Genomic DNA, 21,520 nt, shown 5'->3' with positions numbered 1-21,520 from the left:
ATATATAGCTCAGTAGTAAAGGATTTGCCTGGTATGTGCAAGACCTGGATTTGATCCCTAGCATTGTTCAAACACAATAAAATCATACCTAAAATGTTGGTTGCTCTGCTGTTCAAGGCCAAGTGTCTTAGTCTATTTGTTCTGTGGTAATAAGTGCATTTCTCACTGTTCTAGAGGCTGGAGCATCTGAAATCAATGCATGGAGAGGCTTGGTGTCTAGTGAGGGCTGCTTTCTGCTTCTGAAATGATACCTTGATGCTGCATTTGTATTCTCTGGAGGGGAGGAACACTGTTCTCACATGCTGACAGCATAAAAAGCCCAAGTTAGTTTCCTGTGGACCTTTATAAGACACTAATTCATTTGTGAGGGCAGAGCCTTCAAAGCTTAATGATTTCCCAATAGGCCCTATTCTACCTCTTAGTATTATCACAATGGAGATTAAGCTAAACACATGAATTTGGGGGGCCATTCAGACAGTGCTACCATGTGAGTGTGTGGATTCTCATGCTAGGTTTGAAGATAGTCATTCTCACCTGGCTTAGGCCCGAAGACTCAAAATTTAGTGTTTAAGGGATTTTTACCCTCTTAATCACCTGGCATGTTGTGCTTTAGTAGGCATTAATATTCTACCTGTCCAGATTTTAGCTTTCCAGAAAACAGCCAGTCATGATCTTGGATTTTTCTGGATCCAAGTTGAGGAGAGTGAAATATGGAGGCAAGTGAGGATGTGTGTTTGGTGTGTCTGTCTGTCTGTCTGTCTGTGTCTACTTTGTATCTTTTTAGTGTTTTAGTGTGCTGAGTCATCACTGTTACGTTTGTACAATCTAGGGCTCTACAAATGCAAAGCACATTATGCTCTGCTACTACCTTCACTTTCAGCTCTTAAGACATTTTTAAGACTATATATATGTTTATGTGCATGTGAGTATTTAATATTTTTGTGGTACCAGGCCTTGAACCCAGGGCCTCTTGCATACTAGGCACATATTCTACTACTGAACTATATCCTTTGCTTTACTTAAAATTTTTCTGATTAGATTTATTTTTATTTTATGTGTATAAATGTTTTGCTGTAGCAGGAATCTTAAAGGGTCTTATTAATAAAAACAAACCCAAGGCCTAGTATTGGGGTGAATGCTGGAAGATCAGAGAGACAGAACAGGCTACAGCTTCCTCACCTCGCCAATTCCTCAGCTGGTCCTGTTTCCTCAGACTGGAAGCTTCTGTGTCCTCATCCAAATAGATCTCAGCTGAACTGCTGCTCTAAAGCCTAAAAGCTTAACCAGGCTCTAGTTCCTGGTCCTCACGCCTTAAATACCTTTCTGCCTCCTGCCATCACTTCCTGGGATTAAAGGCATGAGTCACCATGCCTGGCTGTTGCCAGTGTGGCCTTGAACTCACAGAGATCTAGGTGGATCTCTGCCTCTGGAATGCTAGGATTAAAGGTGTGAGTGCCACCATTTTCTGGCCTCTATATCTAGTGGCTGTTCTGTTGTCTGACCCCAGATAAGTTTATTAGAGTGCACAATATTTTGGGTAACACACTACCACCACATTTTGCCTGCGTGCATGTATGTGCACTACATGTTGCCTGTTAGATCCTCTAGTGTTGGGGTTATGGGTGGTTGTGAGATACTGTATAGGTGCTTGGAATTATATTCATGTCCTCTGCAAGAGTAACAAGTACTCCTATCCACTGAGCCATCTCTCCAGACCCCTTTGCTTTAAGATTTGAAATGGGGTCTCATCAAGTTGCCTGGGCTGTTTTTCAAATTTACCATTCCTTTTTAGCCTCCTGAGTTGCTGGTATTATTAAATATATGTGAGCCTGCTTGGCTTGAAGTAGTATGTTTGATCATCTTCAAGTTTAGCATCTTCAAATTTAGGAAAGTCAGGAAATGAGAATGCTGAGAGAAGTTGGCACATACCCTAGATACATAGAGTTTTTAAAAAAATACGATGGGAATGGGGCTGGGGGTGTAGCTCAGTGGCAGAGTGCCTAGTGTGTTCAAGGCCCTAGGTGACATCCTTAATGTGCACACACACATACACAGAGTAAGGAGAGTGAAAACTTGTTGTTCTGCACGGGGAAATGAGAAGAACTGCAGGAAAAGTAGGCTTTACATGGCTTTGTTAAGTAAGGAGATGGAGGACAGATTGAAACCCAGTATATAAGGCTCTACCAGAATGCCAAGCTTCTCCAAATAATTAACTTTGCTTAGACATGATGAAATTTTATTCAGAAACTATAAGATTAGCTAGAAATGGAATTGCTACTGATCCTTAAGGAACTCCAGAGAAGGATAAATGTTGAAAGGCAACAAACATACTTGCTTCCCAATTACCAAGTAGAGAGGGTGAATGGGAAATGTAGAATGGGAAGATTTTATTTAGACCTGAAGTCATATTCTAGAGAGGTGGTGTGCTTTTGAGAAAGGGGGTCTGAATTACTGGAGAGTTCTGTAAGTCTTATCCCTCCTTTCTATAGATCAAACATAAGATTCTCAGTATTTGCCAGGTTGAAATGTTTGGTGGTGGTCTCAGAACAATCAACATGAGCAAATCTCCACATCCCTCCTTTCTATAGATCAAACATAAGATTCTCAGTATTTGCCAGGTTGAAATGTTAGGGGAGATTTGCTCATGTTGATTGTTCTGAGACCACCACCAATGGAGCTGACTTCTGTTTGGAGGGTAAAGTCCACATTCAGCTGACTGGAATGGGCCATGAGTTCTCTGGCCAGACTAAGAGGAGAAAGAGAAGCACACAGAAAAGGAAGAGGTGGGGCCAAGGGGTTGTGCTCACTTAGATGAAGGAAGTAGACTCTCAAGTTTATTCCTTAATATTTATCCCCAAGTTTTATTTTCCAATAAACGATAAAATATCCCAATACTGAAAGTTCTCAGGGACCCAATGCTAAAGTGTGGGCAGGGTGATGGCCTAACCAGTGTACTTAGGTATAGTTGCTACTATGCAGATCAATGCCATTCAGATAGAGGCCACATGAGGCTTTCTGCCCACCCTTGACCTATTCCATGTAGATGAGGCTGTGGTGAGCAGATATGGCAAGAAGTAGACACTAAACAGAAATAGCAAGTAGATGAATGACCTTTCACAATCCCAGCTGTCTAGATTGCCTCAGTAATTGGGCTGGCTGGAATGTGAGACTTGAATTTGTAATGGGAAGACATTTATAAATGGGCATGTAAGGTTCATCAAGGACAAAGAACACTGAGGTAAACAGGAACACAAAGACTTGGGGAATAGGCCTTGTTGCAGCTTAGTTGAATTAGTGGCAAAAGCTCATAGGCAGGGAAGGAGCCTGTAGTTTAGTTTAGTACTCAGCATTTAAAACAAAACAAACCAAACGAGCAGGGGCTGGGCGGTGGTGATACAGGCCTTAAATCCCAGCACTCAAGGGGCAGAGGCAGACAGATCTCTGCATTCCAGGCCAGCCTGGTTTACAGAGCAAGTTCTAGGACAACCATGGCAGTTACACAGAGAAACCCTGTTCTAAAAAAACTGAAATAAAACAAAAAATGATTAGCAGTTAAGAGCACTTTTTTTTTTTAACAGACGCCCTAGGATAGGAGGTTTGATTCCCACCACCCACATGATGGCTTCACATCCATTTATAACCAATTCCAGGGAATCTGACACCCCACCCTCCCCCTCCTCCTCTACCAAGACAGGGTCTCACTGTGTAGCTCTGGCTATCCTGGAACTCATATATAGATCAGACTGGTTTCATACTCACAGGGATCAGGCCTGCCTCTGCATCCTAAATGCTGGGAATAAAGTTATGCACCACCACGCCTGACTCTTATTTATTTATTTACTGGCCCATCTATTTATTTGTTTATGTATATGTATGTATGTATTTATATGTATATGTGTGTCTTATCTGCATGTGTGTTTCTGCACTATGTGCATACCTGGTTATAGACAATTGTAAGCTACCATGTGGGTGCTGATAATTGAGCCCTGGGCCTCTAGAAGAACAGGCAGTACTCTTAACCACTGGGCCAACCACTGAGCCATCCTCTAGCCTGATGCCCTCTTTTGACCTCTGTGGGCACCAGTCATGCACATGGTACACATACATATAAGCAAGCAAAACACTCATATATAAATAAAATAAACTTTAAATAATGAAAGGGAAAGGTACACAAAAGTAAAAAACAGTGTATCTTTATGGGGCATGAATATAGCTTGCAGTACAGGCCATTGCTCTGGGTGATTGGAGGGGGGGCTGAGAAGTTAATGTAAAGGACTACCATACTATAAACTTTATAAATACTGCACATGTAGGCTGCTTTTGTTTTAAATTTAACTTTTGGTGTTTTTTTTTTTTTTTTTTGGTTTTTTTGAGACAGGGTTTTGTTAAGATAAAGAAATAGATTATTGAATCTACTTTTAAAAGGCAACTACTAGTTTTAAATATTTTACATTGGATTGGATATGTTAAAATAAAAGAGTAGATTATTGAATCTACTTTTAGAAAGCAACTACTAGTTTTAAATACTTTACATTGGATTGGATTTTTGTATATTGTATACAAATTATGTATATTGATACAAATTTGAGATTGATTTTGCTAGAAAATACTGCACATATATTTCTAATCTTGTTCAAGGTATTCTACCTTATACAGCTCATTTAACAATGTAATGCAAATTGCTAGTCCTTGAAAGTTATTACCAACTAATTAAGATATAAAGAAATGAAAGTTAGTAGTTAGTTATTACAATTGAACTTGTAGTCAGATTAGGTATGTTTTCAAGGTCAAACAGATATATTTTAGATATACAGGTCATCTTCAAACACTTCAGAGATCTACAGAATATGGCATTTAAGATGTTTTAAGAACATAGATTTTTTTTTTCTTTTTTCTTTTTAATGACAATGAGACATGTCTGCTCCTGGCAGCACCAATCTATTTCAGAGAAGATGATGGGCATTGAAAAAACTCCATAGGGAGTTTACTTTCACTGTGGCAAAAGTTAGCCACTGGGCAAGAAAATGCCCTCACATCAACTGCTGACAGTATGCTATCCAAAATGGACGAGCAGGACACAAAGAAAGGACTGATGAACCTTGCCAAGACAAGGTAGGAAGGCTCTTTAGAAAATCCTGCCTCACAGATGAGTCTGTCAGATATGCCAGGCCTGTAGGTCGAAGATGAATGCACCAACATTGCAGAGGAATGTTGGGTGACTGTCCAGGCAGCCAAGCTGTTTCTGTCATTCCTCACATTTCTTGCAAGTTGCTTGTTTGTACTTCCTGTTTTACTAGGTAATATTATTTCCTTCTTGGGTCTCTGAGGGAGTTGAAGACTAGATAGTTATAGTTTTCCTTGTTAACAAATTCAGAAAAGAAACTCACTACAGAGGTGTAAAATGTATAAGTTTGAAAGACATCAGAAGATATTTTTCAGTTGGTAATACAAGCTAGGGTAGAATGTGAATTAGGTACAACATTTTGGACTCAGCAAAATAGGATGAATAATAGAGTTTTTTGTCTGAATCTGTCAAATGTTAATGGACTGGACATCGTTAATGTAATTCTTGACTATATATATTGTATATAGTTATAATAACACAGTATAAGCATAAACTCATTGGATGGTTGCACAAAAACATTGTAATTATTCAATAAGGTTTTTGTTTACATTTTGAACTTTTTGTTAAAACCAAGACACAAACAAAATCAGCCCAGGGCTATGTAAGGTCAGAATCATCAGAATTGCCACTTTCCACCTCTGTATCTTGTCCCACTACAAGGTCTCCAGGGGCAGTAACACATGTGGAGCTGTCCTCTCCTGTGAGGACAGTATATTCTCAAGGATCTAAGTCTTAGGTCTCTTCTTTTTTTTTTTTTTTTTTTGAGACAGGGTTTCTCTGTAGTTTTTGAGCCTGTCCTGGAACTCACTCTGTAGAGCAGGCTGGTCTCAAACTCACAGAGATCTGCCTGCCTCTGCCTCCCAAGTGCTGAGACTAAAGCGTGCGACACCACTTAAGCCTCTTCTTGAGAAAGTCTTACTTTGTTAAGAAATATGTTCATTGTGACTTCGTTTGTGTGTTTCATCATATATTTGCTTATAAAGCAAATTATACACACTGAATATTCCTCCCTCTTAGTAGAAAGCTTTTGTGGGTTGTGGTCAGTGTTTCAAACTTTTTTTCCAATGTTGGAGATTGAACCCAGAGCCTCTTGCACACTGGATACATATATAGTCTGCCTCTGATCTATAACCTTCAGCCCTATGTTTTTTAAAGCAGATTATTGAGATCTATAAAGAACTTTGGCTAAACCCTTCACTGTAAATTTTGCGGTTTGAATGTAGTTTCCTTTTCTGTTTCAACTGTGTATTTCCTATAGGCAAAAGCTATGTTATAATCTAATCAGAGCCCTGTCATGTGTGGTGAATTGTTGAACAAACTGTTAGTGCATGAATGTATAGTAAAATTCTCACTTTTGGCTACATAGTTCTGTTTTTTCCTTGTGCTGAGGATGAAACCCACGGACTTCTACATAAGTGATCTAACACAGGGAAATGCAGACCATCAGGCAATACCATAATAAGTATACAAAAGTGTTTTGCAATTTCTTTCTCATCTAAATGGGTAGCTTCCGATAAAAAGTAGGTCTCGTATATAATCTCATAGTGATACTTGGGATGGAAAACTTCAGTTTGGGTGCACCACCGAGTTTGCTCATGTCCTAATCCTCTATCTGTTAAATTGACAACTGCTGTTTACCCTTCTCCCTTTGACAAGCATATAAGGCAAGACAAATGGCTGATTTAACTTCTTCCTCAGATTGCTCAAGCAGCCACAAGTGTCTGCTCCATGAGCTGTGTGCTAGCTGCCTAGCTGTGCCTATAGCACCCTCCTGTGGCTCCATCTAGTCACAAGGTGGTCCTGTGCCACATCTTGGAAAAAAGATGCAACAATCCCAAGGATCAGTGTGGGTTTACCAGTTGCTCACAATCTATTTAGTTGTTTCTAGGATTTTGCTAGAAGTACATTCTCCTCCATGGTCTAAGGGTCAGATTCTATGATAGTGGCTATAACCCTTAAAGAACTTTGTTGCCCAAACTGACCTCAACTGCTTGGACTCAAATAATCTTCCTTCTTGTCTTAGCCTTCTGAGTAGCTGGGGTGGTAAGTGTATGCCATTCCACTCAGCTGGAAGAAATTTCTTTTGTGTGTGTGGGGGGGGGGGGGGAGATGGGGAAGATAGGATCTCACTGTATTTTAGAGTGCCCTTGAATTTACTGTAGTCCTCTCATGTCAACCTGCCCTAGTATAGCTAGAATTTCTGTTTTTGTGTGATCTTAGCCACAGAAATATTCCTGTCTATACCTTATATCTATAAAACTCATGTGTTGCTCAGAAACACTTAAAAATAACCATCTTTTTTATTTTCTAGTTACAGAATTACTATACTTGGTCACAAACAGATATAAACAAGAGTCTTAAGTCATTCAAACTGTAGAAGAAATGTCAAACTGAGTGTGCACAGTTTGACAGACACACACACACACATACACACAGAGGGGGGAGAGAGAGAGAGAATATAGTTCAGTGGATAAAAATCCTTTCTTAACCATGAGGACCCTGAGTTCAAATCATCAGCAGTTATGTAAAAATCTTGTAACTCCAGTGCTGTGGTTAAGCAGAGACAGGAGGATCTTTGGGGCTTGCTGGCTGCCAGCCTAGCTCCAGGTTCAATGAGAGACACTGTCTCAAGGGAAGACATGATAGAGTGGTAGAGCAGGACATTAGATGTCCTCCCTTGGCCTTTACTGGTGTGCACAGTTACATAGACAGACAGACAGACAGACAGACAGACAGACACACACACACACACACACACACAGAGGGGGGAGAGAGAGAGAGAATGTGAATATGAATATTGAGGGGAAAAAAGCAAACCCAGAAATTTCAGGCTGGGGATATGTTTTATGCAAGACCCTTGACACTGTTTTGTTTTGTTTTTCAAAACAGGGTTTTTCTGTGTAGCCCTGGCTGCCTTGAACTCACTTTGTAGACTAGATTGGCTTCAAACTCAGAGATCCACCTGCCTCTACTGAATGCTGGGATTAAGGCGTGTGACACCACCACCACAACCTGGCAACACCATTTTTTTAAAAGTACACATAATTAGAGAAATGTCAAACTCCCTTGTGATGTTATCCCCAGACAGAGCTACATGTAATACTAGGAATGTTTCTGAACTTTGAATTGTTTGTTATTTATTTTTTTGAGCTAGAGTCTTGCTGTATCACACAGGCTAGCTTCAGACTGCCAGTAGTCTTACTACTTTCTTTTAGAAGTATGTTCTTGCCAGATGGTGGTGGCACATGCTCATAATTCCAGCATTCAGGCAGGCAGTGGTAGCACACGCCCTTAATCCGATCACATGGCAAGCAGAGTTTCTGTGTGTTCAAGGACACACTAGAGAACAACCAAGTGTGGTGACACACACCTTTAATCCCAGTACCAACCATAGAGACCTGGAGGCCTACACAGACAGGCAGTGACAAGGAAATGAGGTAGCTAGGCTAAGAGCCAATGAGAGGGCAGAACAGCAAGGCAATAAAAGCCTGGGTAGACAGGAAGTATCTCTCTTTTGGGAAGCTACGGCGGCTCGGTGAGCTAAGGTTAGTTGGTGGCTCTTACTATTTCCCTGATCTCTACGGCTTTCACCCCTATATTTGGCTCAGTGTTCTTCGTTTAATAAGACTGTTTAGAAATTTGTCTACACAGGGATGCCCATGTTATGTGGGAGCATAGGTGGAGAGCAGACACCTTTACATTGCTGGTTATCTGTGCTTGTGTGGGCAGTAGAATGATATTAGAGATCATTGGGCTTATGTTCCCATACCCATGCTTTTCTTCCAGCAGCTCTGTGGCTTTAAATAAGCAGCCTTCCTCTCTTACCCCTAGTCTTCAATTTGTCAAATAAGGCTTATCTAGGACACTGGCCAGCTGCACAGTGTCCCATGTGGGGTTTTGGGGGTATGTGTCTGAGTCTAGTGTATTTTGTTCAGGTTCTGGCAAAAACCAGGAGAGACTGTAACAATCGTTTATATTAGATAGGCCTTTGTAAAAATAGAGGACACTCAGGAGAGGCTGCCATACACAGAGTCCATGTCTGATTCTAGACTTGGTCCAGATAACACATTCCTTGCCATGATAAAACTTGTTAGTACTGGATGAGTGAGTTTATGTCATATCCAGCTGCAGATCACATAGTAGAAAGCTCTTTTTCCTGGCTTTTGCTAGGCAGGTTTGGCACAGTTTGAGAGCTAAACTCCACTTCCCTGTTTGTGTTAGTCTTGTTGTAAGAGGTTAGTAACTGTAATATCTTATTACCTTTCATATATCTGAAGATCAATAAATAAAGTGGTAGTACATATTTATTAGAGGAATATAAGGCTTTTTTTGTAGTGCTAGAAATTGAACCCATATTCTTTTGCATATTAAGTAAGTTCTTCTCAACTGCCTTTTAACCTTCGTCTCACCCAAATGAGACTTTAAATGAGCAAAAATAGGAAAATAAGCTCTCTAAAATATTGTATTACCATTTGGTGTATGTGCATGTATTTGTGGGGATGTGGAGGGCAGAGGAGGACATCAGGTGTTTGGCTCTGTCACTTTCCACATTATTTTCCCTTGAGATATGTTGTTTGAATCTTAGATAGTCTTTTAATAAAAAACCCAAAGCCAGATATCAGGGTGAAAGCTGAAAGATCAGAGAAGCAGAGCAAGCCACAGCCAACCTCACTTGACCAATTCCAGCCGATCCTGTTTCCATGAATCCTCAGACTGAAAGCCTGAGACCTCACCCCTGAGGGTCTCAGTTGAACTGCTTTAGTTCCTGTTTCCCCAGCCCGTATATTTCCGCCCTGCTGGCACTTACTGGGATTAAAGGTGTGTGTGCTTCTCAGTACTGAAATTAAACGCGTGTGCCACCACTGCCTTGCTATGTTTCCAGTGTGGCCTTGAACTCTGCCTCCCCAGTGATAGGATTAAGGGTATGTGCCACCACTGTCTGGCCTCTATATCTAATCTAGTGGCTAGCTCTGTCCTCTGACCACAGATAAGTTTATTAGGGTACACAATATATCACCACAGAGATAGGTTTCTCACTAAGCCTGAAACGAGGCTGGCATTCAGTGTTAGTGGCAAGCAAGCCCCTGAAATCCTGTCTCTGTTCCCCATAGTACTAGGATTGTAGGTGTGTGTAGTCATGGCCTGCTTTTTATTTGGGGGCTAGTGTCTGAATTCAAGTCCTCATGCTTAGACAACAAGCACTCTTACCCACTGAGCCACCAACTCTGACCCTGTTTATAGCTGCACTTCTTTTTTCCTTTGAGATGGTCTAACTATGAAGCCCAGATTGGCCTCAAACTCACAAAGATTCCCTTACCCCTGCCTCTCAAGTGCTGGGATTAAAAGCATGCACCACCATGTCTAGCAATAGCCAGTCTTGACATATAACTTTCCAGATCCTTCTATAAATAATATCAATCTTATTACTCATTAAGCATTTTAAGACAAGGCACATAATACAGTTTTGGACTTTTGCAAGGAAGAAATTGACATTCAGAGTAATTCAGAAGCCTCTCTGACTCCCAGAGCCTATCACTGGCTATGTTGAAGTTTCAAATTTTGAATGCTTTGACCAGGAACATGGAATTTTTTTCTTCTGGAGAATCCACCTCATTTTAAAAAACAGGATCAAGTTTTACCTGCTTATTCCTATAATCTCAACACAAGGGTGGCAAAGGCAGGAAGATCATAGCATGTTCAATGTCAGCCAAGACTGTATAGAGTTAGAAGTTGCCCCCTACAATGCAGTTAGAAGTTGCCCCCTACAATGCAGTGTACATTTCTACCTCTACATTTCAGGAAGATGTATACTTCTACAACATTTTACTTTCACATTAATAGTTATTTCTCAGGGGCAGAGGGCATGGCTTAGTGGTAGAGGCATTGCCTGTTCTGCACAAATATTCCAGATTTCATGAGCAAAACCACAAAAAAATGTTCTTAAATCTTTTTTTTTTTTTAAGACAGGGTTTCTCTGTCTAGCTCTAGCTGTGTTGGAACTCACTCTGTTGACCAAGCTGGCTTTGAACTCACAGAGATCCCTGCCTTTGCCTCCCGAGTGCTGGGATTAAAGGTGTGCACTACCACCTCCCAGTTGCTAACTTGAATTTTTAAACTAGTTTATTGTGAAGGCTTTTCCATCTATCTTTCCAGCATTGTGTTATCTACCAATTTCCATTTGGTGGACACAAAGCCTTTGGCCCTATTTTTTTTTTAAAAATACATTCAGTGGCCGGGCAGTGGTGGCGCATGCCTTTAATCACAGCACTCAGGAGGCAGAGGCAGGAGGATCTCTGAGTTTGAGGTCAGGTTGGTGTACAGAGAGAGATCCAGGACAGGCTCCAAAACTACATAGAGAAACCCTGTCTTGAAAAACCAAAATGAGTGGAAAATGTCTCTCAGTTGTCATTTTTCCTATGCCTTAGCTAATCCAACCTTGTTTGAGTCTCCTGGTCCTTTTTGGGATCTCTGTGTTGCCCTTGCTGTCTCTTTTTGCCTTCTGTGTTCTTGTTTCACTGGGAGGAGCTGAACAGGTCCTAGCTGATAGAGTAGAGTAGAAGGGTCAGGATAGACAAAGGGCAAGGTCTCTCAGTGGTGGACAGTTAAGTTATTTAAGTAGTACTATGTCAGCATCATGGATTAGGATTTTTTTTGTAAGAGTATATGGGATGGAGGAAAGCAAGAGAATCTAGGCATGAAAAGTCATCATTAGAAATGCTGGTGTCTGAACCAAGGCAGTAATGGCAGGAGGGATGGTGTGAGAGGCACTGGCAGCTGGGATATTCTACTCTGAGCGTATTGAATGTGAGAACCTAGATGCTGGCTAGAAAGGGAGCTCTGGGTGGGTACGGTGGCACACTGCATGCTTTTAATCCCAGCACTCAGGAGGCAGAGGCAGATGGATCTCTGTGAGTTTGAGGCCAGCCTGGTCTACAGAGCGAGATCCAAGACAGCCAGAGCTACACAGAGAAACCCTGTCTCAAAAACCACAACACTCCCCCGCCCCCCAAAAAAGAAAGAAATGGAACTCTGTGAACTGCTTCATAAGGAGGCTTCTGAGGGAGCAGCTCATGGATAGGGGCAGCATAGCACACTGAGGGCATGCCTGGGAGGACAAGGCAAGCAACCTGGACTGAGCACAGTCAGGACTGAGTGTATTCCAGAAAGAGGAAGAGGCTTGGGAGCTGCAAAGGAGAGGGAAGCTAGGAAGATGGAGTGCCAGTGGTGAGAGAGAGCCAGGTACACTCACCCACGGAAGATGGCATGGTTTCTGCTAGGCCAAAGTCGGAACACATAGGGATTAGCTTGCTTCTGCCACCTACTTACATAATACTTGAGTCACTTTCCTACCTCTTGGGTTTCTTTTCCTGTAATACGTGCCATGCCTGAAAAGCACTACTTTAACCCTGTCTCTGAACCCAGGAACTGACGGTATGCTGTCCTGTCTCATCCCATGTGTCTTGTGCAATTTTAATGGAAAATACACATAATCACATACTTACCAGTCACCATCTTAAGTATAAAAGCACTCAGTATTGTTAACAAACTTTCATATTCTTCTGTAGTAACCTCTAGAACTCTTCTCTTCAAATCTGAAACTACCCATGACACAGCCTGTGGGTCCCTTCTCTTTTTTTTCCCCCCAGAGCTGAGGACTGAACCCAGGGCCTTGCGCTTGCTAGGCAAGTGCTCTACCACTGAGCTAAATCCCCATCCCATGGGTCCCTTCTCTAAGCCTCTCTTCCTCTACCCCTAGGACCACTACCACAGCAGAGACACCATTATCCTTTATATCCACTGGCAGGAGCCTTTCCTACAAATTGTTCTACTGCTAGTCTTGCTCAATCTAGTTTGTCTACTGTGCCCTGGTCAAGGGATATTGGGCATAGAAACTTGACATAGATCCTTGATGCTGTGATCCAGGAGTTTCTGCCTTACCCTCTGTCATAACTCAGCCATGTGGATCTCCTTGGAGAGCCTTGAGTGTTATGGCCCCATTTTTTGAGCATGGCTGGCTTGACCCTCTCTCTCTTCCTTATTTTCATGACTGCTGTTACTTGAGGTTGAGAGGCCTGGGGCAGTGGGAGCTCTGGTACTACCTTGCTTCACCTGGAGTCTTGCCTGGGCATCTCCTGATTGTGGTTCCTTGTCAGGGTAGCCACCTCATCTTTTCTTCTAATAGTTGAGGCATATTCACAGAGTGTTCCAAGGCCATGCCACACTGTAGGACTTTGCTAGACAATAACAACATGAAGTCAGCAGGTGGCACTGTGACACCAAGGCCCTACTTGGTATGGGGCAGAAGTGTAGAAGAACTTGTGTATACAACATGTCTGCAGGGGTAGCTTCTCAGCTGAGGCTGTTCTGGGCCACATCATGGGACCTTTCAATTGAGACTTGCTCTTTCTCCTACTTCCTGTTCATGTTTTTCTCCTTCTGTTTGCTCACTGGGATAGATAGGTGAAAAGTGCCTGTGAGCCATGTCTCTCTACTTAATGTATTTGGCCTGTTTCTCTAGAGGTCAGAGAGAGATTCAGTTTCTTCTGCCTTCTCTTATTTACTCAGCCTTTTATAAAAGCATGATAGCCCTGCTTAGCCTCCAAGAATATTTTACCAGGAGCACCAAGTTGAGTTCAGGAATTTGTCTGCTGAAGACACATCTGTATTTTGTTAAGTTTTGTTCTCTGGGCTTCATGTCTGTGCTTGGATTCAGTTAATCTGAACTGTTATCAATGACTACCCTAGACCTTTAGGAACTTTCTTTGGTTCTTTGGTTTTCACCTATGTTTTTTAAAGTGAATAGGTATGAACAGTTAATCTGAGTAAGTGTTTAGAAGATAAAACAGAGCATGATAGATAATACAACAGGAGTAGAGGCCATAAAGTAGTCATTTCTGATTTCTGTAGGCTGATGTGTTTTGGGATCAGAGTATGGCAATTCTGAAGCTTGTCCCTGTTCACCATATGCCACACTTAGTTCTAGGGACCTGGAAAATGCCGTAGAGAACAATGTAGACAGTGCCTGAGAGATGACTAGCAAGTGGGATCTGGATGTACAGCTCAGTGTGAGAAAGAGCAGTAAAATGTTCTAGAAGGCTGGCTCCTAGGCTGGCAAATGCTGGAAAGGGCCTAATCTGTCTTACTAGGGCCCTAAGGTTTGGGGTGGAGGCCAGAGCTTGGGTCTGTCCATAGCTTGAGGTTGTTAATTGAGTTTCCCATGTGGCTTCTCAGCTGCTACTTCGGCTATAAGCCTAGCTTGCTCGCTGACACAGAGTCTGAGCCAGCACCTTCCCTGCTGCTTTTATGTTCTCTGTTGTTAGATAGGGCGGTGAGTGCTATATTGGCTTGTCTTCTCCCTCCTTCCCCAGTGCCAGGCTGCCAGATAGACAAAGGTTTAGCAAGAAAAAACAGGCAGGCTTGGACCTGACTATCAGCCTCAAACACGCCCCTTCCCCTGTCCCAAGAGTGAAATTAGGTCACCTGGAAAGCTTCTTTTCGTTGTACCTGGTTTGGGAGAGTAGAGATGGCATGTATAGGGACAGCCTAGAGGTGTTTGTAGCCCGATAGGGCAACCAGATAACTGAATATCCCAAGAAAGTGGATACAAGTGGGAGCTGCTTTGGGAGCATTAGAGGGTGCCTCCCCAACAAGAAAGTCTTTCCCAAGGGAGGTGATGGTTGAACTGGCTAAGAAAGGATATGATGATTGATGTGCAAAACTAGGCATGTTTCAGGGATGATGATGCCTTGGCATTACTCTCACACAGTGGCTCAACTAGAGGAGAAACCAGTCAAATTTGTCAGCTCTGAGGTGGATGGGAACTCTGTACAGATGCCAGTAGGAAGAAGCACCAGACACTAGCAGTGGGGTAACTAAAGGGTATCTTCTCCAGAGTTGAAATGGCAAGCACTGGATAGTGACTTGGGGTGAGGAGCTAAGAGGACAGAGTCCAAGACCGCTTACATGCTTGGCACTACATCAGGGACACACTTGGTAGCTCCATCTGATGGAGTAAGGGAAGACCTATCTTGGCAGACTGTGTTGGGAGTGTTTGTGATATGAGTCTGGTAGCAGATAAACCCTTTAGGTGATAAAGTTAGCTGGAAGAAAATCTAGAGTACAGAGTAGACACCTGAGGAAAAGAGTACTAGGTGGCAGACATCTTAAAAGTGATCTTTTAGTAGCAGCATATGTTACAGAGTGCATATCCTCTGAAAACTCAAGAGTGAAGGATGAGGCAGTTAGGGGGCAAGGCCAGGGCTTAAGTGGAAATGGCAAGAAAGTTGACAAGGAGTTGTAGACAAGGGTATGAGATGCAGTATACCAAGGAAAATGACCCACAGTCAGCCTTGGATGGATTAGAGGCATAGTTCCAACACAGGTGGTATGAAAAGACCTGTCCGTGTGTGTTGGTGCAATTAAATTGTTTGCCCTTGGAGGCCAACTAGAGTGCCCTGGAAGGAAGGTGGGAAATATCCATGACAGTTGGCCAGAGGAAGGAAAATCAGGACTAGGTTGGCAGTTTGGTTCTCTTAATGGCTGGAAACCAAAGGCCAGAATTATGAGCAGACACTGTCTAAGGTCTTATGCTTGGGTTTTGTGGAAGCTGGATTCTGTAGATGTAACCAACCGTCTTATTAAATAAGAAACACAGAGCCGATTCAGAGAAGAAAGCCAAGAGGTCAGAACTAAGAGCCTTACCCTTCCTGCTTCAGCCAAGAGAGCTCTCCGAAAAAGAGACATACTTCCTGTGTGTATGTCTTTAAATAGTCTAGATGTTCTGCCTTCTCATTGGTTGTAAACTAAACACGTGACTGCCTTGTCATTGCCTGTATGTACCGCCCTCCAGGTCCTTAAAGGCGTGCGCCACCACCGCCACGCATTTGCTATGGCTCTATAACTCTGACGCCCAGGCAATTTTATTTATTAACATACAATTAAAATCACATTTCAGTACAAATAAAATACCACCACAGGATTCTGTGGGTATCCTGGACTGTCTAGGAAACCCTGGTTCACAATATCTGAGGAAGGCCTAGGATAGCACTGGCGATAGCTGTTGCACTGTGACTGTTGTTCTTGACAGCACCGCCTTTCTGGTTGTGGCACTCATCTACACTGGGGTGACAGCTGTGGACATTCCCTAGTAGCCATTTGCCTGGCCAGGTGGGAGTTAGCAACTCTTGGTTACTCACTGATTTTTGTTAGGACCCAGCAGTGTCCATGGGCTCCATCTCTACCACCAAGTGACACACATTGCCCCCTCGCCCCATTTCTAGCTATGGGGAGGGCCCTCTTTTTTTTTTTTTTTTGGTTTTTCGAGACAGGGTTTCTCTGTGTAGCTTTGCGCCTTTCCTGGAACTCACTTGGTAGTCCAGGCTGGCCTCGAACTCACAGAGATCCGCCTGGCTCTGCCTCCCGAGTGCTGGGATTAAAGGCGTGCGCCACCACCGCCCGGCGGGGAGGGCCCTCTTAAACTTTAAAGGGACCTGTTTGGGAACCAGGAAGCTTCTGTGCTAGGAGTTGGGACTAGTCACACTTGCCTTTCTTTCTGGCTTCTCTGTGACTTTTGACCACTGTGAGTCAGGCCCATGCCTTCTTGCTGGCTGCTGGGGTGCTTGGTAGCTTCTTCTACTTTCAGGGCTTCAGCCCAGTGGGGGGCAGGCTGGTGGGCAGCTTGGGCCTGAGGCAGGAAACCTGAGCTCTAGGCCACGAGGTCTGGGCCGCTAATTTTAGAGAGCACATGTCACTGGAAACTCTCCTCTCCTGCCAGGAATCAACAGCCTGGTTTTCGCAATGCCACCAGAGACCCCTGGGAGCTTCTCCCCAAAGCAAGACCTACGGAGCCCCTCTATTCCACATGTGCATTCCCAAAAAGGATTCTGTTAGAACCCTGCAGAGCCTAGGCTGAAGCTGAGAACAGAGTTTACCTGCTCTGTGCTTCTGGTTCTGTTGCCTGCCCAGGCTGTACGTAGGGATGACAGATTGCCAATGCATTATGGACCAGAGAGGTCAGCCCTGGAGCAGGCTACTAAGTCTGCTGCTACTCTTCTGAGCAAGCACTTTTTTTTTTTAAAGATTCATTTATTTATTATGGATACAATGTGAAGAGTGCATTAGATTTCATTATAGGTGATTGTGAGCCACCATGTGAGTGCTGGGAATTGAACTCGGGATCTCTGGAAGAGCAGCCAGTGCTCTTAACCTCTGAGCCATCTGTCCAGCCCCCTGAGCAAGCACTTTTGTTGAAGTGCCCTGGAACAGACATCAGGCATATTTTCTCTTTTTTTCCTCATCCTTTTTCCCCAGGCCTCTGCATGCATTTTGTCTGACTACAAGTGCTGTGGTTAGACTTTCTGAGACATGTGTGAAAGTATTCTTCTTTCTTGGCTGCCTGAGCAGTGCCTTTCTCAAGGCTGTTGCAATTCCTTCTATTTTCTATCTAGTCTTACTGTTCAGGGACCAGTGCTTATCCCCACCTGCTACCTGTTTACCTTTCCAATTGCTTGAAACAGGCAACAGACACCTGTGTCCTGATTCTTCTTTCTCTGTCCCAAGTAGTGAAAGACAACCTCGGTTTGAATGCTATCATATAACAGATACATTTTGTCAGCTGGTTGTAAGATGTGATTGGGAAGGGGATTGGAGGAGAAGTTTTTTCTACTCATGTTGGGGCCTAGAAGCTGAGAGAATATGTTTCTCAATGCAGGTTTTGGAATCAAGTAGATAGGAGTTGGAATTATAGCTATGTGAATTTCTGGCTCTTTATCTTAGACACATTGCTTCATCCTGCTGAACCTCAGTTTTCTGTCAAATGAGGGTAGCAGTACTAATTACCTCATAAAGTAGCTCTCAGGAATTTACTTGGCAAGTTGGAAGTACCCAAATTTGTTTTTCTGACATTGTTCTCTTAGGGAGGCAAGCCTGGCCTTGCAGGGAGGAAAACAGTGTTGAGGCTTGTCTAGCACATCTAGGCCCTTACCTGGGAAATACTGGTGTTTCAAGACCTTTTGCTATATAGCTAGGCCATGCCTGGGTATGCTTCTGTTTCCAATCCCTCCCTGAGATACTTCCCAGAGCCCAGTGTAGCTGTTTGGGGGAGGTGGCAGAGGACAGTTCCTGGGCCCCACTTTGTGTTGCCAGGTCTGGGCTGGAGGCAGGCTGAGCAGGTAGCAGCCAGGAAGAGTTCCTGCCAGGCCCTTTGCTGTTGTGCTTCTCACTTCTCCCTTCTTTTTGTAAACAATTGCAGCTTGCTTAGACGCCTGGTAACTCTCATCTCCCAGCAGGCCACACTGCTGGCCTCCAATGAAGCCTTTAAAAAGCAGGCAGAAAGTGCCAGCGAGGCGGCCAAGAAATACATGGAGGAGAATGACCAGCTAAAGAAGGTGAGTTAAGTCGGCCTTCATAGCCTGAGTGGGATGCCCAGAACCACAGTGCTAGAGCCACATTTCTGAGGGTCCACAGTAGTCACTATAGGCTGGGACCTGTGTGAGAGTGCTGTTGCCTGACAAAGGGAGGTTTTAGTGGGGATGATGTGCCTGTTGGAAGGATCTGGGGTGAGTCTCTTGCCTTCTGTTATCTCGTAGGGACACAGTAGTGGAAGGGGGTATTGCCATTATTGTATCCATATGCTGGTTCCAGTTGTGGTCTTTTCTGATGAGAAATCTTCTGGGAGCAGGGACCTATGCTGGGACTCTCAGCCTCTTATTCTTCAAAAGTTAGCTGTCAGCTGCAGCCCTTCAGGAACATGGGGCTAATGGACCCCTTGGTACTAGGAAAGAAGCAGAGACCAGTTTGTTGGCCTGTCAGAAGAGGTGAAGTATAAGCCAGCTAGGAAGGAGAGTGATGGTCTGGTGATTGGTGGGGTGCAGCTGGATAGGAACAAATTTTAGGGTCATTGCCTGCAGTGAACTGCAAGAGCCAGGGAAGAGAAGGAATAGGAGTGGTTAGGTTATCTGGGCAGAGAGTTCCAGGTGACAGCAAGTTGAGTCTCTGATTAGATGAGTAAACTCCATAGAGTCATTGAGCTTTACTGGTGGGAAGGTAGGTCTAGGGGCCAGGGTGGGCAGAGTGTGTGGCCTGTGAGCTTGTAGCAGATGCCCCTGCTGGCCATTCTCCTTTCCTCAGCAGCTAGCCATATCCTGGTCTGTGCCTGGGATCTTGTAGTGGCCAGTTCTATCTTGACATTTCCAAAAGGGCAAGTAATTGCTTTAGGTAGCTTGAGAAATCACAGTTCCATGGAGTACACTGGTCTGGAGATGCTTTACCTTCACTTTCCCTAGGGAGCTGCTGAGGACGGAGGCAAGTTGGATGTTGGCAGTGCTGAGGTGAAGTTAGAGGAGAACAAGAGCCTGAAGAATGACCTGAAGAAGCTAAAGGATGAGTTGGCCAACACCAAGAAAAGTGAGGATTGCCCTGTTACATCCAGAGGCTCTACTGCATACTGCTGTCCCCTTGTATCAAGTATTAATAGCACTTTATGTGCAGACTCAAAGTTGGGTGGAAACAAACATAGCGTTCTGCACCTTTATACCCAAATGTGACTGAGTTAGTTCACTGCTAGAACATTTCATTGGTTTGAGTAGGCTTTGGAGAAGCCCTAGCAGTTGCTGTGCATGCTTTAGTAGTGCCTACTGGGGCTTTCTTGTCAAGGCAGGCAGGCAGGCAGGGGGAGCCTCAAGATGCTTGGGAGCTGAAAACAAAAGAAATGTCAGGAAGAAGAATTTGTGTGGTCTATTCTCCCGTTCTCCCTTCTCTTTTCCATCTCCTAGATTAACCCTAGACTCATTCAGTACTGTAGGTATTGGCCACTAATACTCTGTAAGGTGTCACTGTCACTAGGAGTCTTAATACTGGGATTTTGCTCATTGCTTCTCATTGCCAGCCATTCAAAAGGTCACCCCTTCTGAGAACCACTAATGTCCCTCCATTGAAGGGACTAATAGGGGCAGTGCTCTGACTTTTTGTGCTATCTATCTGTTGGGTCATCCCTTCCTTTCACCTCTCTAGTGGCAGAGACACTAGTGGCAGCGACATAAAGGCAGAGACATTGACAAACACTGGAACCTGTCTGTACAACCTCTTTTGAGACAGATTCAGAGCAGTTTCCCATGTTTTAAGTAGGTAGGTTTTTTTTCTTATATAATCCCAGTCTTCTAATTTCTTCCTGTCTTCATTTGTATTGTTGCCAGAACTAGAGAAAGCTGAAAATGAGGCTCTGGCCATGCAGAAGCAGTCCGAGGGCCTTACCAAGGAATATGACCGCCTGCTGGAAGAGCATGCCAAGCTGCAGGTCAGTATTTCCCTACCTATAGGTGCAGGTTAGAGTTAGGATGGTCGGGGTCCTGCAGCACAGTTCCTAGGGGTGCTAGCGAGCCTGCTGCCTCCTTTATTGCTAAGTGTGGACTTGGAGCAGACTCAGCTGCTAGAACCCTTCATGCAGGAGGTATGGCATAGTACTAGATGCTGGGCTAGAACCTGCTAAGGGCAGCCCATGTCAGTAGGTTGGCTCTCTCTGCTTTGAGCCCTTAGTACCTAAAATCCACTGTCAAGCTCCTAAAGAGGGGGTACTTAACATACATGGGAAAGCTGGGTGCAGTGGCCACACCCAAAATGCTAGTATTTTAGGAAGCTGAGGCTGGAGAATTAAGAAAATTACAGGTCAGCCTAAACTATATACTGAGACCCTGCCTCAAAAAGCAAAACCCCTCAATAAGTAGGGATCTTCTTCTGTCTACCTTTCCTGTGGGATGGGAGGAGGGTATTGTTTGGCAAAGTCTGAAAGGATACTTAACCTTGTTGTTCAAATCTTAGATGGTCTTTTAATAAAAAAAACCAGAGCCAGATATCAGGGTGAAAGCTGAAAGATCAGAGAAGCAGAACAGCCAGCAACTAGTTCTTACCTCTATGAAATCCTCAGCCTAAAGAGAGTGAGTTCCTGTTTCCTCATGCCTTATATACCTTTCTTTGCCCAGACATCACTTCCTGGGATTAAAGGTGTGTGCTACCACTGCCTGGTTCTGTTTCCAGTATGGCCTTGAACTCACTGAGATCCAGAGTGATAGGATAAAGGGTGTATGCCACCACTGCCTGACCTCTATGTCTAATCTAGTGGCTGGCTCTGTCCTCTGATCCTCAGGCAAGTTTATTAGGTTACACAATATATCCCACATCACCTGGTAGGTGCTAGTTGTTGATCTGAGTTTTCAGGCTAGCCTCACAACTCTAGGTATAGCAGGAAGCTCAGGTAGTCAGGAAGGAGCCAAGTTAAGTATCCCTAAATTTGTTTGGTTTACATCACTTAGTGGGTCAGAGGAAGGGCCCAGCCCCACAGGGATTACCTGGGCCCTCAGAATGAATGTACCAGGCAGTCTGGACAGGACTTGGGGGTTGGGG

General features: G+C 43.8%; 1 protein-coding gene across 4 annotated transcripts in view; it reads left to right on the top strand.

Moving 5' to 3' along the window:
* Positions 1-21,520, top strand: part of Bcap31 (B cell receptor associated protein 31) — a 37,141-nt gene that overhangs the window by 14,493 nt on the left and 1,128 nt on the right. For all 4 annotated transcript variants that reach the window (XM_059249953.1, XM_059249955.1, XM_059249952.1 and 1 more), the window contains 3 exons: positions 18,375-18,510; positions 19,408-19,528; positions 20,317-20,417. In XM_059249953.1, coding sequence (XP_059105936.1) covers positions 18,375-18,510; positions 19,408-19,528; positions 20,317-20,417 — 358 coding nt within the window. The remainder of the gene's footprint in view (positions 1-18,374; positions 18,511-19,407; positions 19,529-20,316; positions 20,418-21,520) is intronic.

Source organism: Peromyscus eremicus, chromosome X (genome assembly GCF_949786415.1).
Source record: "Peromyscus eremicus chromosome X, PerEre_H2_v1, whole genome shotgun sequence".
Lineage (NCBI taxonomy): Eukaryota > Metazoa > Chordata > Mammalia > Rodentia > Cricetidae > Peromyscus > Peromyscus eremicus.
Note: the sequence above shows the minus strand (reverse complement) of the source record. Positions and strands in the feature narration are given on the sequence as shown.